The 19689-nt window shown below is 39.1% G+C and overlaps 1 protein-coding gene across 3 annotated transcripts in view; it reads right to left on the reverse strand.

Moving 5' to 3' along the window:
* Window positions 1–19689, reverse strand: part of ASCC1 (activating signal cointegrator 1 complex subunit 1) — a 106137-nt gene that overhangs the window by 77202 nt on the left and 9246 nt on the right. For all 3 annotated transcript variants that reach the window (XM_049645191.1, XM_049645192.1, XM_049645193.1), the window contains exons 4-5: window positions 19492–19589; window positions 10656–10834 (exon numbers count right to left, since the gene is read on the reverse strand). In XM_049645191.1, the coding sequence (XP_049501148.1) occupies window positions 10656–10834; window positions 19492–19589 (277 nt within the window). The remainder of the gene's footprint in view (window positions 1–10655; window positions 10835–19491; window positions 19590–19689) is intronic.

The raw sequence follows: 19689 nt of genomic DNA on the forward strand, positions 1-19689 counted from the left end.
TTGGTTTCAGCTTAGGTCATGATCTCACAGTTTGTGAAACTGAGCCCTGTGTCGGGCTCTGCGCTGACAGCACGGGGTCTGCTTGGGAATCTCGCTCTCTGCTCCTCCCTACCCCCCCCCCCCCCGCCCCTGTCTCTGCCCCTCCCCTGTCCACACACTCTCTCTCTCAAAATAAATAAATAAACATTTATTTAAAAGAATGTCCCCTCTCACATTTTCTATTCAGCACAATACTGGAGGTCCTAGCAATGTAATAAGTAAAAGAAGTAATAGACACGTAGATTAAAATGGAAGAAGTAGGGGTGCCTGGGTGGTGCAATTGGTTAAGCATCCCACTCTTGATCTCGGCTCAGGTCATGATCTCACAGGTTTGTGAGTTCACGCCCCACATTGGACTGTATGCTGATGGTGCAGAGCCTGCTTGGGATTGTGTCTCTCCTTCTCTCTGCCGCCCAACCCCCCCACCCCGTCATGCCCTCTCTCTCCAAGTAAACTTAAAAAAAATTTTTTTAATTTTTTTAAAAATAGAAGAAGTAAAACTATCTTTATTCACAGATGGTATGATTATATACATAGAAAATTCTTTTTTTACATTTTTAAAAATGTTTATTTCTGAGAGAGAGAGCGAGCAAGTGAGCATGAGCAGGGGAGGGGCAGAGAGAGAGAAAGAGAGACACAGAATCCAAAGCAGGCTCCAGGCTCTGAGCTGTCAGCACAGAGCCTGATGCGGAGCTCGAACTCATGAACTGTGAGATCATGACCTGAGCCGAAGTCGGATGCTCAACCAACTGAGACACCCGGGCGCCCCTATACATAGAAAATTTTAAGGAAACAACAAAGTAACTTGGTGTGAACTGAATTGTGTCCCCCTAAAATTCACATTGTTGAAGTCCTAATTCCCAGTAACTCATAATGTGACTATACTTGTAACTACGGCCTTTAAAAAGGTAATTAAGGTAAAATGAAGTCCTACAGGTATGCCCTAATCCAATATGGTGGTGTTCTTATAAAAAGAGGAGACTAGGGCACAAACACACAGTGAAGACCATGTGAAAACATCAAAAGAAAACAACCATCTACAAGCCAAGTAGAGAAGCCTTATAAGAAACCAGCCCTGGGGCACCTGGTTGGCTCAGTCTCTAAAGTGTCTGACTTTGGATCAAGTCATGATCTGTTGGTTTGTGAGGTCGAGCTCCACATCTCTTTCTCTCTCTCCCAAAATAAATAATAAATAAACTTTAGGAAAAAAAAACAGAAGAAGAAGAAGAAAAAACCAGCCATTTTAATACCTTGATCTCAGACTTCCAGTTTTCCACTGTGAAAAAATAAATTTGTATTGTGTAAGCTATCCAGTGTGTGGTATTTTGTAAGAGAAGCCCTAGCAAACTAATACACAATTACAAGAATTGATAGGTGAATTTAGCAAGGTCACAGGATACATACACAGTTTAACATACAAAAATCAGCTGTATTTCTTTTTCTTTTAACTGTTTATTTATTTTTGAGAGACAGTATGCCAGCAGGAAGAGGTAAAGAAAGAGGGGGACAGAGGATCTGAAACAGTCTCTGCCCTGACAGCAGCGAACCGATGTGGGGCTTGAATTCATAAACCATGAGATCGTGACCTGAACTACAGTGTGACGCTCAACCAACTGAGCCACGCAGGTGCCCCTCAACTATATTTCTATACAGTAATAATACACGAGTGCAACCGAAATTAAAAGATACCATTTCCAATAGCATCACAAAATATGGAAAACTTAGGACAATTTTAATACAAGTAGCATAAAATTGGGAAATGAAATTAAAAAGCAGTTTTGTTTACAGTAGCATCAAAAATATAAACACTAGGAATAAAATTTAATAAGATGTATGTGCAACCTGTACAATGAAAACTATAAAATATTACTAAGAGAAACTGAAGAAGACCTAAACAATAAATATATATTATGTTTACTGACTAAAAGATTCAATACTATTAAAATATTAATTCTCCCCAAAATGATCTATAGACTCAACACAATTCCAGTCAAAATCCCAGCAGGCATTTTTATACCAATCAATAAGATGATTCTAAAACTTATGTGAAAATCAAGGGGCATCTGGCTGGCTCAGTCAGTAGGGCATGCAACTCTTGATCTTGGGGTTGCGAGTTCGAGCTTCACAATGGTAGAGATTACTCAAAAAACGAAAATTTAATTTAAAAAATAGTAAAATCTATATGGAAATCCAAGTATTATAAATGGAAAAAAATCTTTAAAAAGAACAAAATTGGAGAAGTTACATTATCTAATTAGAAGACTTATAAAGCTATAGTAATCAAGATTGTATAACATTGGTGCAAAGATACACATGTAGATAAATACACAGAATAGAGTCCAGAAACAGACTCAAACACAAAAGATCATTTGATTTTCAACAAAGGTAGCAAGGCCATTCAATGGGAAAAGGATGGTCTTTTCAACAAATGGCACTTGAACTAGACATCTATATGGGAAAAAATGAACCTGAATCCTTATCTCCCACCACACACAAAAATTAACTTCAAATGAATTACTGACCTAAACATCAAAGTTAAAACATACAACATAGTTTTACAGTTTGTAGTTTACAAAAGAAAACTTTGACATCTTAAAAAGGCAGAGATTTTTCAGAGGCAACACAAAAAGTACAGACCATAAAAAAAAATTGGATTCCATCAAATTAAAAATTTCTGCTTTTTACGGGGCGCCTGGGTGGCTCAGTTGGTTGAGCGTCCGGCTTCGGCTCAGGTCATGATCTCACGGTTTGTGGGTTCGAGCCCCGCGTCGGGCTCTGTGCTGACAGCACAGAGACTGGGGCCTGTTTTGGATTCTGTGTGTCTCTCTCTCTCTGCTCCTCCCCTGCTCGTGCTCTGTCTCTCTCTCTCTCTCTCAAAAATAAATAAACATTAAAAAAAATTATAAAAAAAAAAAGAAAAAAATTTTTCTTTTAAAGTCTATTTTTATTTATTTAAAAAGTTTTTTTTAATATTTTATTTATTTTTGAGAGAGAGACAGGAGTGCCAGTGGGGGAGGGGCAGAGAGAGAGGAAGACACAGAATAGGAAGCAGGCTCCAGGCTCTGAGCTGTCAGCACAGAGCCCGACATGGGGCACGAGCCCACGAACAATGAGACCATAACCTGAGCCAAAGTTGGACCATAATGCCAGAGCCACGCAGGCACCCCTCTGTATCTTGTTTTTGATGGCTGTCACACTGCAGTATGTGTGTGTCAAAACTGGGACATTACACTATAAGTAAATTATAACTCAATAAAGTTGACATCTAACATAGAAGTTGATATCTAACATAGAAAAAAAACTATCAAAAAATTAAACTTTATGTTCCTTTAGCCCACATATTCTACTTCTTAAGAATTTACCCCAAAATGTATTCCAAAGAAATCATGAGCCAAGAACATAAAGATGCATGTACAAAAATGTTCATTATAGCATTATTTAATAGAAATAATTTCCTTTAATGTTCCATTAAAGGAGGACTGCTTAAATAAGTTGGGGTACATTCATAAAATACTTTATGGTAATTGAAAACACTAATTAGATTTATATGTATTTACCTGGAACATCCTGTTAAATCAAAAGGTGGGTACAAAACAGTGAATACTGGGGTACTTGGGTGGCTCAGTTGGGTGAGTGTCTGGCTCTTGATCTCAGCTCAGGTCATGATCTCATGGTTCATGAGACTGAACCCTGCATCGGGCAGTGCAGAGCCTGCTTGGGATTCTCTCTCTCTGCCCTACCCATCCGCTCGCTCTTGTTCTCTCTCCAAACAAACAAACGTTAAAAAAAAAAAAAAACACACAGCAAGTATGACAAATTTTATTTTAATAAGCAAGTATGATAAATTTTATTTTAATAAATGTATATAATAATATGTAAATTCAAAAAATTTATGTGCCAACTTTATACCAAGAGGCATCATCTTTTTCCTAAAAATAAGAGAATGTTGAGCCCATTCTTATTTTGGAGCTAAGACGTGATCAGAGATATCAAATGAGTTTCAGAGGAACCAAAACAAGACTGAACGCCAGTCTTTCATGAAACTTCTGTCTCAATGAATAGGTATGTGCTCTTCAAAGCTACCAGAAAGGGGGGGTGGGGGGCACCTGCCTGGCTCAGTAGGTAAAACACCCAACTCCTGATCTCAGGGTTTTAAGTTCCAGCCCCACGCTGGGTGCAGAGATTACTTAAAAATAAAATCTGGAAAAAAAAACAAAACAACCTACTGGAAGGAAACTCATCTAAGTCAGGGTAGTAAGTGCAGATCACTACTAGAAAATGCCTATAGGCTCTTACAGCCATCAGCCTGTTGTTCTAACATCAGAATGAAAACCACTAAAAATTTCATATAATAGGTAGATAATGGTCGCTTACTACTTATTTACTCTTTTATGCTGTACTTACTCCCCTGCTGTTATCAGAACCTGATTTAAAAGCAGGAAGAAAGCAATGTCACTATGGAGTCTCCCTGAAAGCAGGAAGAAAATACTCTGACCTGATTAAGGCCAGCATGACATCCACAGTGGCCAATCCTATTCTAGTTGAATTAAAGAAATCATTCTCCAATATTTGTTCCCTGTCAGCCCATGTCAGGAACCACAAGGAAAGGGAGAAAGTGTACACACACACACAGACAAAAAGGCTTACTTATTACAAGCTGCTTATTGCACACCAAACATTTGTAACTTTTCAAACAATATAAATCACTGAGCTTCAATAAGTTGGTATTTATAAGGGAAAATAATTTCAAAACTTACCAGCCCACACTGAAACTTCAGTGTTCCCGATCTCCTACCCCACCCTCCAACGAGAATGAAATCATCTTGCTATGAAATGCTAAAGGGGAAAAAAGACATTCTGACGGCTTACTAATTTTATATGCACACTATATATGTGTGTGTATATATATATATATATATATATAGTACATACATATATATACTGCATACATATATAGTATTTAATTTATAAATGTGCCCTTGTTCAAGCACATAAATGCCAGTTAATCACTTAAAAATGGGTTATATAATTCCACACTGTCTACTGATATTTTCCAGTCTGAATCTACTCACCTTTCTAACCTCCTTAAAAAAATTTTTTTAGGGGTGCCTGGGAGGATCAGTCAGTTAAGTGTCTGACTTAGGCTCAGGTCATGATCTCGCAGTTCATGGGTTTGAGCCCCATGCTGGGCTCTGTGCTGACAACTCAGAGCCTGGATCTGAAGCTCAGAGCCTGGAGCCTCCTTTGGATTCTGTGTGTGTGTGTGTCTTCTCTCTGCCCCTCCCCCACTCATGCTCTGTCCCTCTCCCTCTCTCTCTCTCTCAAAAATAAACATTAAAAACATTAAAAGCAAAATATTTTTAATGCTTATTTATTTTAGAGAGAGAGAGAGAGACAGAGACAGAGTGCAAGCAGGAGAGTTATAGAGAGGGAAACAGAATCTGAAGCAGGCTCCAGGCTCAGAGCAGAGCCTGACGTGGGGCTTGAACTTATGAACAGCAAGATCATGACCTGAGCAGAAGTTGGATACCTATCCAACTGAGCCACCCAGCCACCCCTAGCCTCCTTTAAAAAAAAAATTTTGGGGGGCGCCGGGTGGCTCGGTTGGTTAGGCGTCCAAATCTTGGTTTTGGTTTAGGTCATGATCTCATAGTTCATGGGATCAAGCCCCACATCATGGGGCTCTGTGCTGGTAGCATGGGGCCCGCTGGGGATTCTCTCTCTCTCTCTCTCTCTCTCTGTATCACTGTTCTATTTCATTCCGTATGCTTTTATTCCTCTCTTTAGTACAAGATTGAGAAAACATAGCATGGACATCCATGTGCATAAAAATGAACCTTGACCTAAATGTCACACCTAATACAAAAATTAACTGGATTACAAAATTACAAAATTAGCAAAATTACAAAAATGCTAAGAGAAAACCTTGGTTATTTGGGGTTAAGCAAAGAGTTCTTTAGACATGACATTAAAAGTATGATCCAGAGGCTTCTGGCTGGCTCAGTCAGAAGAGCATGTGACTCTTGATCTCAGGGTTGTGAGGTCAAGCCCCATACTGGGTATAGAAATTACTTAAAAATAAAATATTAATTAAAAATCTAAGGCTGCCTGGGTAGGTCAGTTGGTTAAGCATCCAACTCTTGATTTCTGTTCAGGTTCTGATCCCAAGGACGTGAGATCAAGCCCCTTGTCAGAGCCTGCTGGGGATTCTCTCTCTTTCCCTCTTTCTCTGTCCCTCTCCCCCCCAGTGTACACGCACATGCATGCACACCCACTCTCTCTCAAAATAAATAAACATTTAAAAAAAAATTAGAGCACCTGGGAGGCTCAGTTGGCTAAACATCCAAATCTTGGTTTCAGTCTAGGTCATGATCTTGCTGTTTCATGGGTTTGGGCCCCAGGCTGGCAGCCTGGAACCTGCTTGGGATTCTCTCCTCTCTCTCCCTCTATGTGCCCCTCCTCCACTCACACTGTCTCTGTCTCTCTCAAATAAATAAGCTTAAAAAAATCCATACAAGTCCCAAAAAAGTCCATTTTACTGCATCATAAATCTTTTAAGTTTACTTATTTATTTTGAGAGAGAGAGAGAGAGAGAGCACCAGAAGGGGCGGGGGGGGGGGGGTGGAGCCTGAGAGAGAGGACGAGAAAGAGAATCTCAAGCAGGTTCCATGCTGTCAGCGCACAGCCTGATGTGGGGCCTGAACCCACGAAATTGCAAGATCATGACCTGAGCTGAAAAAAAGAGTCAGATGCTTAACCAACTGAGCCATCCAGGCGCCCCATTTACTGCATTATGATTTTCAAGGTAAAATAAGATTTTTAAATTCTTCTCTAGATAACTGGTTAACTAAATAGGGATTTTAAAAAATTAGAGTTTTACCTCATTATGTATCAAAATATATTTCAAATAAACTAAAAAGTTACACACAAATTATGAAGTGATACTCATCCTCTTAATATATATGAAGCTCTTACAAATAAATTAAAAAATGAACACTCTTGGGGCACCTGTGTGGCTCAGTCAGTTGGGTGTCCAACTCTTGATTTCTGCTCAGGTCATGATCTCATAGTTCATGGGATCAAGCCCCACATCATGGGGCTCTGTGCTGGTAGCATGGGGCCCGCTGGGGATTCTCTCTCTCTCTCTCTCTCTCTATCTGCCCCTCCCCTGCTTGTGCTCCCTCTCTGTCTCTCAAATAAATAAATAGGGGCGCCTTGGTGGCTCAGTTGGTTAAGCATCTGACTTCAGCTCAGGTTGTGATCTCTTGGTTCGTGAGTTTGAGCCTTGCATCAGGCTTTCTACTGTCAGTGCAGAGACAGCTTCCGATCCTCCGTCTCCCTCTCTCTCTGTCCCTTCCCCGTGCTCACTCAGTCTCTCTCAAAAATAAATAAACATTTAAAAATAAACAAATAAGCATTTTGAAAAAATGAACACCCTCAAAGATAAACAGGCCAAGACATAAAGAAACAAGAATTAAATACGTGAAGAAGTCTTATCTGTACTTAGATCAATGGAACAGAGTAGAGAACCCAGAAATGGACCCACAAACGTATGGCCAACTAATCTTTGACAAAGCAGGAAAGAATACCCAATGGAATAAAGACAGTCTCTTCAGCAAGTGGTGCTGGGAAAATTAGACAGCAGCATGCAGAAGAATGAACCTGGACCACTTTCTTACACCATACACAAAAATAAACTCAAAATGGATGAAAGACGTAAATGTAAGGCAGGAAGTCATCAAAATCCTCGAGAAGAAAGCAGGCAAAAACCTCTTTGATCTTGCCTGCAGCAACTTCTTACTCAACATGTCTCTGGAGGCAAGGGAAACAAAAGCAAAAATGAACTACTGGACCTCATCAAAATAAAAAGCTTCTGCACAGTGAGGGAAACAATCAGCAAAATTACAATGCAACCGACAGAATGGGAGAAGATATTTGCAAACAACATATCAGACAAAGGGTTAGTATCCAAAATCTATAAAGAACTTATCAAACTCAACACCCAAAAAACAAATAATCCAGTGAAGAAATGGGCAAAAGACCTGAAGAGACACTTCTCCAAAGAAGACATCCAGATGGCCAACTGACACATGAAAAAATGCTCAACATCACTCATCATCAGGGAAATACAAATCAAAACCACAATGAGGTACCACCTCACGCCTGTCAGAATGGCTAACATTAACAACTCAGGCAGCAACAGATGTTGGTGAGGATGCAGAGAAAGAGAATCTCTTTTGCATTGCTGGTGGGAATGCAAGCTGGTGCAGCCACTCTGGAAACAGTATGGAGGTTCCTCAAAAAACTAAAAACAGAACTACCCTACAACCCAGCAATTGCATTACTAGGCATTTATCCAAGGGATACAGGTGTGCTGTTTCGAAAGGACACGTGCACCCCCACGTTTATAGCAGCACTATCAACAATAGCCAAAGTATGGAAAGAGCCCAAATGTCCATCGATGGATGAATGGATAAAGAAGATGTGGTATATATATATATATATATATAATGGAGTATTACTCAGCAATCAAAAAGAATGAAATCTTGCCATTTGCAACTACGTGGATGGAACTGGAGGTTATTATGCTAAGTGAAATTAATCAGAGAAAGACAAAAATCATATGACTTCACTCATATGAGGACTTTAAGAAACAAAACAGATGAACATAAGGGAAGGGAAACAAAAATCATATAAAAACAGGGAGGGGGACAAAACAGAAGAGACTCATAAATATGGAGAACAAACTGAGGGTTACTAGAGGGGTTGTAGGAGGAGGGGTGGGCTAAATGGGTAAGGGGCACTAAAGGAATCTATTCCTGAAATCATTGTTGCACTAGATGCTAACTAATTTGGATGTAAAATTTAAAAAATAAAATAAAAAAAAAAAGCCTTATCTCACCAATAATCAAATAAATGAACAATCAAGCAATAAACTAATATTTTTTGGCAACTGGATTACAAAAAAAAAAAGAACCTTAAAAAAATGGTAACACCAATATTGGCAAGGATGAGAAAAGGAAACTCAAGAAAACTACAGTTTGACATATAGTGTTATAACATTTCCTAAAGGTAATTTGGACACATATATATCAAAACCCTCACTCTTTCTCTCTCTCAAAAGTAAATAAACATTAAAAAAGAAAAAAAAGGGGGGAGGGGTGCTTGGGTAGCTCAGTCAGTTAGGCATCTGATTTGGGCTCAGCTCATGATCTCAGCACTCGTGAGTTCAAGCCCCACGTTGAGCTCTGTGCTGACAGCTCGGAGCCTGAAGCCTGCTTCGGATTCTGTGTCTTGGTCTCTCTCTGCCCCTCCCCCACTCGTTCTCTGTCTCTCAAAAGTAAACACACATTAAAAAAAAAATTGTTTTTAAAACCCTCAAATGTACACACAAAGACTCTTTTCCATTTCCAAGAATTTACTAAGAAATTACTTAGACTAGCGCAGAAAAATGTAATGCAAGAAGAGTCATAACATCATTATTTATAATGAAAAATAGAAATTTTAAAAGATAGAATAAATTATTATATATCTAGGTAATAGAATAATAAAAGCAGCCATTAAAAATCAAGTTATCTGGGGGCGCCTGGGTGGCTCAGTCGGTTGGGCATCCGACTTCGGCTCAGGTCATGATCTCACAGTTTGTGAGTTTGAGCCCCGTGTTGGGCTCTGCACTGATGGCTCAGAGCCTGGAGCCTGCTTCCGATTCTGTGTCTCCCTCTCTCTCTGCCCCTCCCCTGCTCGTGCTCTGTCTCTCTCCCTCAAAAATAAACAGACATTAAAAAATTTTTTAAAAAATCAAGTTATCTGAACTGTTATCAAAATGAGATTATGTTTTTTAGTCATCACTGCTAGAATTTCCTTCCTGTCTCCAAAGCAAAAGTAAAGGTTTTTGTTCAATGACAAAACAATGATAATGGTATAACGCAAAATTGCAAAGAAAGCAGGATATAAAATCATACACAAACCAAATTCTAATTTTTAAACATTTGTTTTTGTGCCACAATATTATCTCTCAGTGGTGAGATTATGGGTGACACTTTATTCATCTTTTCTTTATTTTCTAAACTTTCTATAAAAAACATGTATTATTAAAAAAAAAAAGAAAAAAACCATTTATTAATGTTCGTAAGTTTTTTTAAACCAATGTTTCTTTAAATTGCCCAAAATTATATCCAAAAGGAAGTTTAAAATTTGTTTTCTAATCTAGATTATCTGCTCTTATCCTGGTCACAAGCATTTCACTGTTATATAAGAGGACAATTCTATATGCAAATTTCTTCTAGTTACTAACCCCAAATAAGCCATTACCACCCAGGGCAGAAGATCTACAGATAATGGTACTTCATTAATATTTCCATACACAAGGTGCAGAACAGTATATATTTTAGAATGATCCTTTTATGTCTTGAAATTTTTAAAGAATAGTTCAGTAACACACAGAGGCTTATGTGCTGATATGTCTATATCTTTTTTTCAGTTCAGAATCAAAAGAAATCAGAAATGGTTACCTTTTTTGGTGGGAGAAGAAATTTATACCTTTCTACTGCTTGAATTATGAACGATCTTTGCACCCTTTCTTTTTAACTTTTTGTTTTGTTTTGTTTGCTGCTTACCATGGAGCACTTCTCCAGTACTTCCTCTTGGAACTTCAGGAATCGCTCCTGAACCTCAACTTCATTGAGGAAAAAGGCAAGGAAGTGAGTGAAGGGCTGCTTTCTTCTAAAAGTGAGCAAAAGAACATCGATCCGAGTTCGGGCTGAAATAACACCACTCCGATGCTGTCCAGTGATTACTGCAAGCAAAAAAAAAAAAAAGGAAGGATGTTTAACATGACCATCAGATGCTTGTAAAATAAGTGACCTTGATACTATCATCTCTGGAGAGCTAAAACAGTCCTGAATGTGCACATAATTTCTGAACAAGGGACAGTATCAAGGGTAAGAAAGTTACCAATGAATTCAATCTAAGCAGAATGAGGTTTAAAAACAAAGCAATGTCTGGGTGGCTCAATTGCTTGGGCATCCAACTTCCGCTCAGGTCATGATCTCGCAGTTCCACGAGCTCTAGCCCTGTGTCGGGCTTTGTGCTGACAGCTCAGAGCCTGGAGCCTGCTTCAGATTCTATGTCTCCCTCTCTCTCTGCCCCTCCCCTGCTCACATTCTGTCTCTCTCTCTCAAAAATAAATAAACCTTAAAAAAAATTTAAAAACAGAATATCCTGGGGCGCCTGGGTAGCTCAGACAGTTGAACATCTAACTCTTGATTTTGGCTCTGGTCATGATCCTAGGGAGTGGGATTGAGCCCCATATTGGCTTCACATTGCATAGAGCCTGCTTCAGATTCTCTCTCTCCCTCTGTCCCTCTCCCCTGTTCACACTCTCTTTCTCTCTAAAAGAAAAAGTAAAAATAAAAACAAAAACAGAGTATCCTTAAGACCACCTGATGAAGTAGGAATATGAGTTTAAAAAGCTACACAGCCAACCCTTATATCTTGCGGTGAGAATGTAAAATGGTGCAACAGCTACAGAAGAGTACGGCAGTTCTTTAAAAAGTTAAAAAGAGGGACACCTAGGTGGCTCAGTTGGTTAAGCAACTGACTTCAACTCAGGTCATGATCTCACGGCTTGTGGGTTCAAGCCCTGCATCCAGCTCTGTGCTGACAGCTCGGAGCCTGGAGCCTGGAGCCTGGAGCCTGGAGCCTGGAGCCTGGAGCCCGGAGCCTGCTTCGTATTATGTGTCTCCTCTCTCTGCTCCTCCCCGACTCATGCTCTGTCTCTCTCTCAAAAATAAACATTTTTTAAAAAAAGTTAAAAGAGAATTACCATATGATGAGCAATTCCACTCTTAAATAGAAACCCAAAAGAAGTAAAAACAAGAGGTGCCTGGTTGACTCAGTCAATAGAGCATGCGACTCTTGATCTTGGGGTCATGACTTGGAGCCCCACATTGCGGGTACGGTTTACTTTAAAAAAAAAAAAAAGAACAGATTTTTAAAAATAATAATATGAAATACAAGAAGAAAAAAACCAGAAAAAACATTAAAAAAAAAACAGGTGTTCAAAACCACTTGTATACAAATGTTCAGAGCAGCTCTATTCACAATACCAAAAAGTGGAAACAATGGAGGTGTCCATTAACTGATAAATGGATAAACAAAATGTCTTATCTCCACATAATGGAATATAATTCAGCCATAGAAAAGAGAATGAAGTACAGATACATGCAAAATTATAAATGAACCTTGAAAACATTACACTAAGTGGAAGACCCCAGATACAAAATGTCACTATATGTTTCCATTGATAAGAAATAGCCAGAAGAGACAAATGCAGAGGGACAGAAAGCAGATTAGTGGCAGCCAAGGACTGGAGGTAGAGAGGAGCGGGGAGCAATTGCTTAGAGGGCATGGGATGATAAAAATGTTCTGAAACTAGATAATGGTGATGGTTATACAACACTGTAAATGCACTAAATGTCAGTGTATTCAACACTCTAAAATTATCAAAGGCAGGAGTGGGGGCTGGCTGGCTCAGTCAGTACAGCATGGAGCTCCTGATCTCGGGGTCATAAGTTCAAGTCCCACGTTAGGTGTAGAGTTTATGTAAAAAAAAAATGGTCAAAATGGTAAACTTTATGTTGTGTATATTTTAACCACAATTTTAAAAAAGTATGAATACATCACATAGAAATTTAAATAACAATATAAAAAATTAAGAGCAAAAACTGGAATTTTCTGTCATGTGAATTTTATCTCAATTTAAAAAAAATACTGTGGAAATAATTATTAGACATTCACTACAGTGAAAGGCCAAAGGAGTCTACTACATATATATAATCCTATCATATATGTCTGAAAACAGGGGGTACCTGAGTAGCTCAACCGGTTAAGTGTCCAACTCTGGATTTTGGCTCAGGTTGTGATCTCATGGTTCATGAGATCGAGCCCCGCATCAGGCTCTGTGCTGACAGTGTGGAGCCTGCTTATGATTTTCTCTCTTCCTCTCCCTCTGCCCCTCCCCAGCTCACTCGCTCGCTCTCTCTCTCTCAAAATAAATAAATAAACTTAAAAAAAAGTATGAAAACAGAAAATTAAAGTAAAATCTTTATCTTTATCTACATTATATGGATGGATACCAAATGCCCATGTTTTGGTATAATCCGGCCTTCTTTGATCTAGACTATGTCTTTATGTATAAATGAAAGTTGGTGGGGGAGCCACAAAGCACAGACCACTGTCTGCAAAGAAAGAAAATCATTTAGGGATAATACAATCTCTGTGCAAGCAGAGATTAAATCTCTAGGTTGTAGAACTGGCAGGGCGTGGTTCAAAACAGCAACTAAGGAAAGGTGCAAAAGATAAAAACAAAGAACAAAATTGGCATTTTAACAGACTATTTTTTGAGAAAGAGAGGGCGCAAGTGAGCAAGGGCAGAGAGAGAGAGAAAGAGAGAGAATCCCACCAGGGTCAGAGAGGTAGAGAGAGAGAAGTGGGGCTCACCCAATGCAGGGCTCATGCTCACTTGAAGCAGGGTTCATCCGAAGTGGGGCTCATGCTAGCCCAAAGCAGGGCTCAAGCTCACCTGATGCAGGGCTTGGACTCGTGAACTATGAGATCATGACCTGAGCCAAAGTCCAAAGGTTAACCAACTGAGCCACCTAGGTGCCCCTCAACAGACTATTTATTAAAATGGTTAAAGACAGACTTCTGAATAGGATATAAAATATTAAGGTATTAACTATAACAGCAGCAAAATGGGCTATGTGCTTTAAAGACCGCAAAGCTTGTCCTTCCAAGCAACTGCAGAAGGCAAAGAGATAATTCCATGTATTTATCCTAACACTCTCTGTTAGAGCACTTGAAATTTTCAATAAAAACAACCTTTTCTAAGAATGAAAGTATCACAGCCATTTTATTACAAAGAAACAAGATAGAAATATCCAGGAAAAGAGGTAGATTATGAATGAATGGATTAACAGCATGAGAACCATTTGCCGAAGGAAAAAACTGACAGGAGTAATAGCCAAAAAACATAAGTAGAGATACAGTGTTTTCTAATGACATTATTTATATTATCAGACAGAATACTTGGAGAATCCAAAAGACTCAAATGCTCAGTGAAGGGATCTATCTATCTATCTATCTATGCGTGGTAGATACTCAAATGTTGTGCTACAGAAATGCTGATAAAGGAGGTTCAAAGGCAAACAGAGACAAAATTAAAGGAGAGTAGAAATTACCTCTGCCAGAGACCAAAAATTTGGTGAGAAATTAAAAGGAAAAGGAGAAGGAAAGGAAGCTTAAAACTCGTCTTTATGTTTTATTTCTGTAAACATCTAGTACAAAATGTTAAATCTATTCTTTTTTATTAAGAAGGTGGTTTGGGGGGCACCTGGGTGCCTCAGTCGGTGAAGTGCCCAACTCTTGATATCAGCTCAGGTCATGATCTCACTATCTCCATCTTGGGCTCAGTGCTAAGCGTGGAGCCTGCTTGAGATTCTCTCTCTCCCACTCCCTCTGCTCCTACTCTGCTCACGCATGGTCTTTCTCAAAATAAATTTAAAAACTTAAAAAAAAAAAAAAAAAAAAAAAAGGTGGTTTGGTAGGAAGTAAGACCAGGGTACCTGGGTAGCTCAGTCAGTTAAGTGTCTGACTTCGGCTCAGGTCATGATGTGAGTTCATGAGTTCGAGCCCTGTGTAGGGCTCTCTGGTGTCAGCGCAGAGCCTGCATTGGATCCTCTGTCCCCCACTGTCTCTCTCTGCCCCTCCCCAACTTATTCTCTCTCTCAAAAATAAGTAAACATTAAAAAAAAAAAAAAGACAGACCAATGAGATGCTTTCATTTTTGTAACACAATAAACTGAAAAGGGCACTGAAAGGTGCTCAGAGTGACTTCCCAAAATGCCTCAAAACTGATCAAATAATTGACTAAAGATCAAATATGATGAGGTTAGAAATATTCTACAAACACTAATATCTGAGAAGACCAAAATTCAGCTGGTCTAGTGACTACAACATGGGATACAGAGGAAAAAGAGAATTAAAGGCATTGACGTTAAACTTTTTTTTTTAAGTTCTTTATTTATTATTTATTTCTGAGAAAGACAGAGAGAATGCGAGCAGAGGAGGGGCAGAAAGAGAGGGAAAATCTCAAGCAGGATCTGGGATGTCAGTGCAGATCTCATGAAACTGAAATTACGACCTGAGCCAAAATCAAGTCAGACACTTAACTGACTGAGCCATTCAGGAACCAGACATTAAACTTTTAAAAACCAATTCTCTAAACAATGACAATATAATTTTATTTTTTTATTTTAGAGAAGAGAACGCGTTTGAGCGGGGGAAAGGGGCAGTGGGAGAAGGAGAATCTTAAGCAGCCTCTACACTCAGCATGGAGCCCGACACAGGGCTCAATCCCATGACCCTGGGATGACCTGGGCCAAAATCAACATCAAGAGTTGGATGCTCAACCAACTGAGCCACCCAGGTGCCCTGACAGTATCATTTTAAAAGCATTTTCTGAGGAGCACCTGGGTGGCTCAGTCGGTTAAGCGTCCGCCTTTAGCTCAGGTCATGATCTCATGGTTCATGAGTTTGAGACCCACATTGGGCTCTGTGCTGATAGCTCAGAGCTGGGAGCCTGCTTCAGATTCTGTGTCTCCCTCTCTCTCTGCCCTCCCCGGCTCATGCTCAGTCTCTGTCTCTCCCAAAAATAAACACTTTTTTTTTTTAATATAATGTAAATCATTTGAAAGAGAGAGAGAGAGAGAGAGAGACAGAGCATGAGTAGGGAATGGGCAGAGAAATGAAGACAGAATCCAAAACAGGCTCCAGGCTCCGAGCTGTCAGTACAGAGCCCAATGCGGGGCTCGAACTCACAAGAAGCAAGATCATGACCTGAGCCGAAGTCGGATGCTAAACCAACTGAGCCACCCAGGTGTCCCAAAAATAAACATTTAAAAAAAAAAAAAAGAAAAGAAGCATCTTCTGATATCCTGAGACTTCAAAACAGCCTAGACGACCAGATCCTTGCCAAGAGGACAAATTAAAACCTACTAGATCATTCCCTTCTTTAGCCTCTCTAGTTTTAGGAGAGGCAAAAGAAAATGAATAAACGAAAGCAAATACCACACCAGTGCAACCTGTCTTAGTCTCACATTACGACTCAATTTACTCTAACCAATAAATTTGATTTTTCTGTATACTATACTTCCCTACAAGACCAATAACCAGTTTATCCTCGTTTTCCAATTAAATTAGTTCCACTAAATTCTTACTTTTAACGATTAGACACACGGGTTTCCACACTGAAATATTTGTGCTTTCTAAGTCAAAATGGAATCTTTACAACCTGCCTACCCTTTTCTGGATAAGTTTTGGAATGACTCCAGCATATTAAAATGCCTAAGAACTCCACATTTATACCATGTTATAATTTTTACTGCAATAAAAGTTGTTATAGCTACTATACAGATAGAAAAAATGAGGAATATATTCAACTGTTAACAGTGATTATGTCTGAGGTTCATATTACAAGACATTTCCTTTTATACTTTTTTTAAAACATTTCCCTTTATACATATATATAATTTCTATAAGCTTTTGTTCTTTTGAAAGCCTGTATTAATCTACAATCAGGAAAAAAAAAACAGATAAAGAAATAACCTTGGGGCGCCTGAGTGGCTCAGTTGGTTAAGCATCTGACTTTAGCTCAGGTCATGATCTCACAGTTGGTGGGTTTGAGCCCTGCATCAGGCTCTGTGCTGACAGCTCAGAGCCCAGAGCCTGCTTTGAATTCTGTGTCTCCTTCTCTCTCTGCCCTTCCCCCAGTCATCCTGCTCACTCTCTCTCTCTCTTAAAAATAAACATTAAAAAAAAATTTTTTAAAGAAATAACCTTTACTGCAATTATAAAATTACTTCAGTATTTGCAGCTTGAACTTTAATACTTACGGAAAGACCTGGATTTTTCCATCTGTAATTCTAATGAGCTGAATATTTATTTTAATGAAAGTTCTTCAAAAATGTCATTAGAGTTCCTATGTTAACACCTGCTGATGTTACCAAAGGACTGAGAAAAACTCTAGCATTCTGCTGTCCGATACAGGAGCCCACATGCACCCAGTTAAATTAAAAGTTAAATGAATTAGAATGAAATGAAGTTAAAAATTCAGTTCCTCAGTCATACCAGCCACATCTCAAGCACTCAAAGTCACACATGCTAGTGGCTCCTGTACTGGACAATGCAGGTATAGAACATTCCCATCATTGCAGAAAGTCCTTCTGGACAGCACAGCTCTACAGTCAACTGCATCTTATCTGTCATGATGATTATGCTTACAAAATGAGAAGAAGACTAGTAATTTTTTTCTCCTAAGACTTAATAAAACCCATGGGTATTTATAAAAGATGCATTATTGGTGGCTGCTATGCTTATTGGACTTTGAAAAAGTCCTATCATTTTGGAATGAGTTTTATAAAATGTTGTCCCTACAGTGAGTGCCCTTCACTCAAAGCCATTTTACCACACAAGCCTGTGCCCTTGGTTCACACTGATGCTTAGTGCAGACACTTTCTTTTTTTTTTTTTTTTTTCCCCTTCCCCTCCCCCATGGGTTTCTATTACGTTTCTCAGGATCCACATAAGAGTGAAACCATATGGTATCTGTCTTTCTCTGAATGGCTTATTTCACTTAGCATCACACTCTCCAGTTCCATCCACGTTGCTACAAAAGGCCATATTTCATTCTTTCTCATTGCCACGTAGTATTCCATTGTGTATATAAACCACAATTTCTTTATCCATTCATCAGTTGATGGACATTTAGGCTCTTTCCATAATTTGGCTATTGTTGAGAGTGCTGCTATAAACATTGGGGTACAAGTGCCCCTATGCATCAGTACTCCTGTATCCCTTGGATAAATTCCTCGCAGTGCTATTGCTGGGTCATAGGGTAGGTCTATTTTTAATTTTCTGAGGAACCTCCACACTGCTTTCCAGAGCGGCTGCACCAATTTGCATTCCCACCAACAGTGCAAGAGGGTTCCCGTTTCTCCACATCCTCTCCAGCATCTATAGTCTCCTGATTTCTTCATTTTGGCCACTCTGACTGGCGTGAGGTGGTATCTGAGTGTGGTTTTGATTTGTATTTCCCTGATAAGGAGCGACGTTGAACATCTTTTCATGTGCCTGTTGGCCATCCAGATGTCTTCTTTAGAGAAGTGTCTATTCATGTTTTCTGCCCATTTCTTCACTGGGTTATTTGTTTTTCGGGTGTGGAGTTTGATGAGCTCTTTATAGATTTTGGATACTGGCCCTTTGTCCGATATGTCATTTGCAAATATCTTTTCCCATTCCGTTGGCTGCCTTTTAGTTTTGTTGGTTGTTTCCTCTGCTGTGCAGAAGCTTTTTATCTTCATAAGGTCCCAGTAATTCACTTTTGCTTTTAATTCCCTTGCCTTTGGGGATGTGCCGAGTAAGAGATTGCTACGGCTGAGGTCAGAGAGGTCTTTTCCTGCTTTCTCCTCTAAGGTTTTGATGGTTTCCTGTCTCACATTCAGGTCCTTTATCCATTTTGAGTTTATTTTTGTGAATGGTGTGAGAAAGTGGTCTAGTTTCAACCTTCCGCATGTTGCTGTCCAATTCTCCCAGCACCATTTGTTAAAGAGACTGTCTTTTTTCCATTGGATGTTCTTTCCTGCTTTGTCAAAGATTAGTTGGCCATACGTTTGTGGGTCTAGTTCTGGGGTTTCTATTCTATTCCATTGGTCTATGTGTCTGTTTTTATGCCAATACCATGCTGTCTTGATGATTACAGCTTTGTAGTAGAGGCTAAAGTCTGGGATTGTGATGCCTCCTTAGTGCAGACACTTTCTGACTTGATTTATACTCAACTATTTTTCCTCACTTGAGCAGTTACTTGAATCAGGTTGTTATTTTAATCATTGCTTTTATAATATCCTTCCCAGTCTACAAAGCAAGGTAAAAACAAGACAACACCTTTGAAAAGGGCTGAACTTGATTTCAGATTTGCTGACCTCACTGGTTTTCCTCGAATTCTAACTTTAAACAATTCACAAACTCCATTTCAAGCTAGGAAAGCATAGAAGAATTCTCCTATTACACAACAAAATCTGGAAGCTTTATAACATCAGTGCATGGTAAAGTGAAGGCCCAGGTACTCAATCAAGATAAAGGTGTATAACTACATCTTCCCTCATCGGGAGACTGATACTGATTATTTATAAAAAGCCCAATTAATGTATCATAAAAAGGCCAAAGAACCCCATAAAGAATACAGTCACTATTCAATTCTGCCCATGGACACACACACACACACACACACACACACACACACACAAAGAATATAGTCACTAAACACCTCTGTTGGGTTCACAGTATTCCATACACATGCAAAAGTGATTGCAAATATCACACATATACCAAGTCTCACCAATTTCTCCTTCTTGTCCAGGCTTAGGAATGCTAATAGAAGTTTTGGTTTCCACTTCTAGTTTCTTCCTAGTGTCCCCTCTCTTTCCAACTATATGCCTATAATATAGAGAAAATTTAATTAATGGAAGGATAGTAAGTCAAATGCATCAGAATAAAAAATTACATATTTAAATCATATGTAGCCAGAGATACTCCC

Source organism: Panthera uncia, chromosome D2, assembly GCF_023721935.1.
Source record: "Panthera uncia isolate 11264 chromosome D2, Puncia_PCG_1.0, whole genome shotgun sequence".
Taxonomy (NCBI): Eukaryota; Metazoa; Chordata; class Mammalia; order Carnivora; family Felidae; genus Panthera; species Panthera uncia.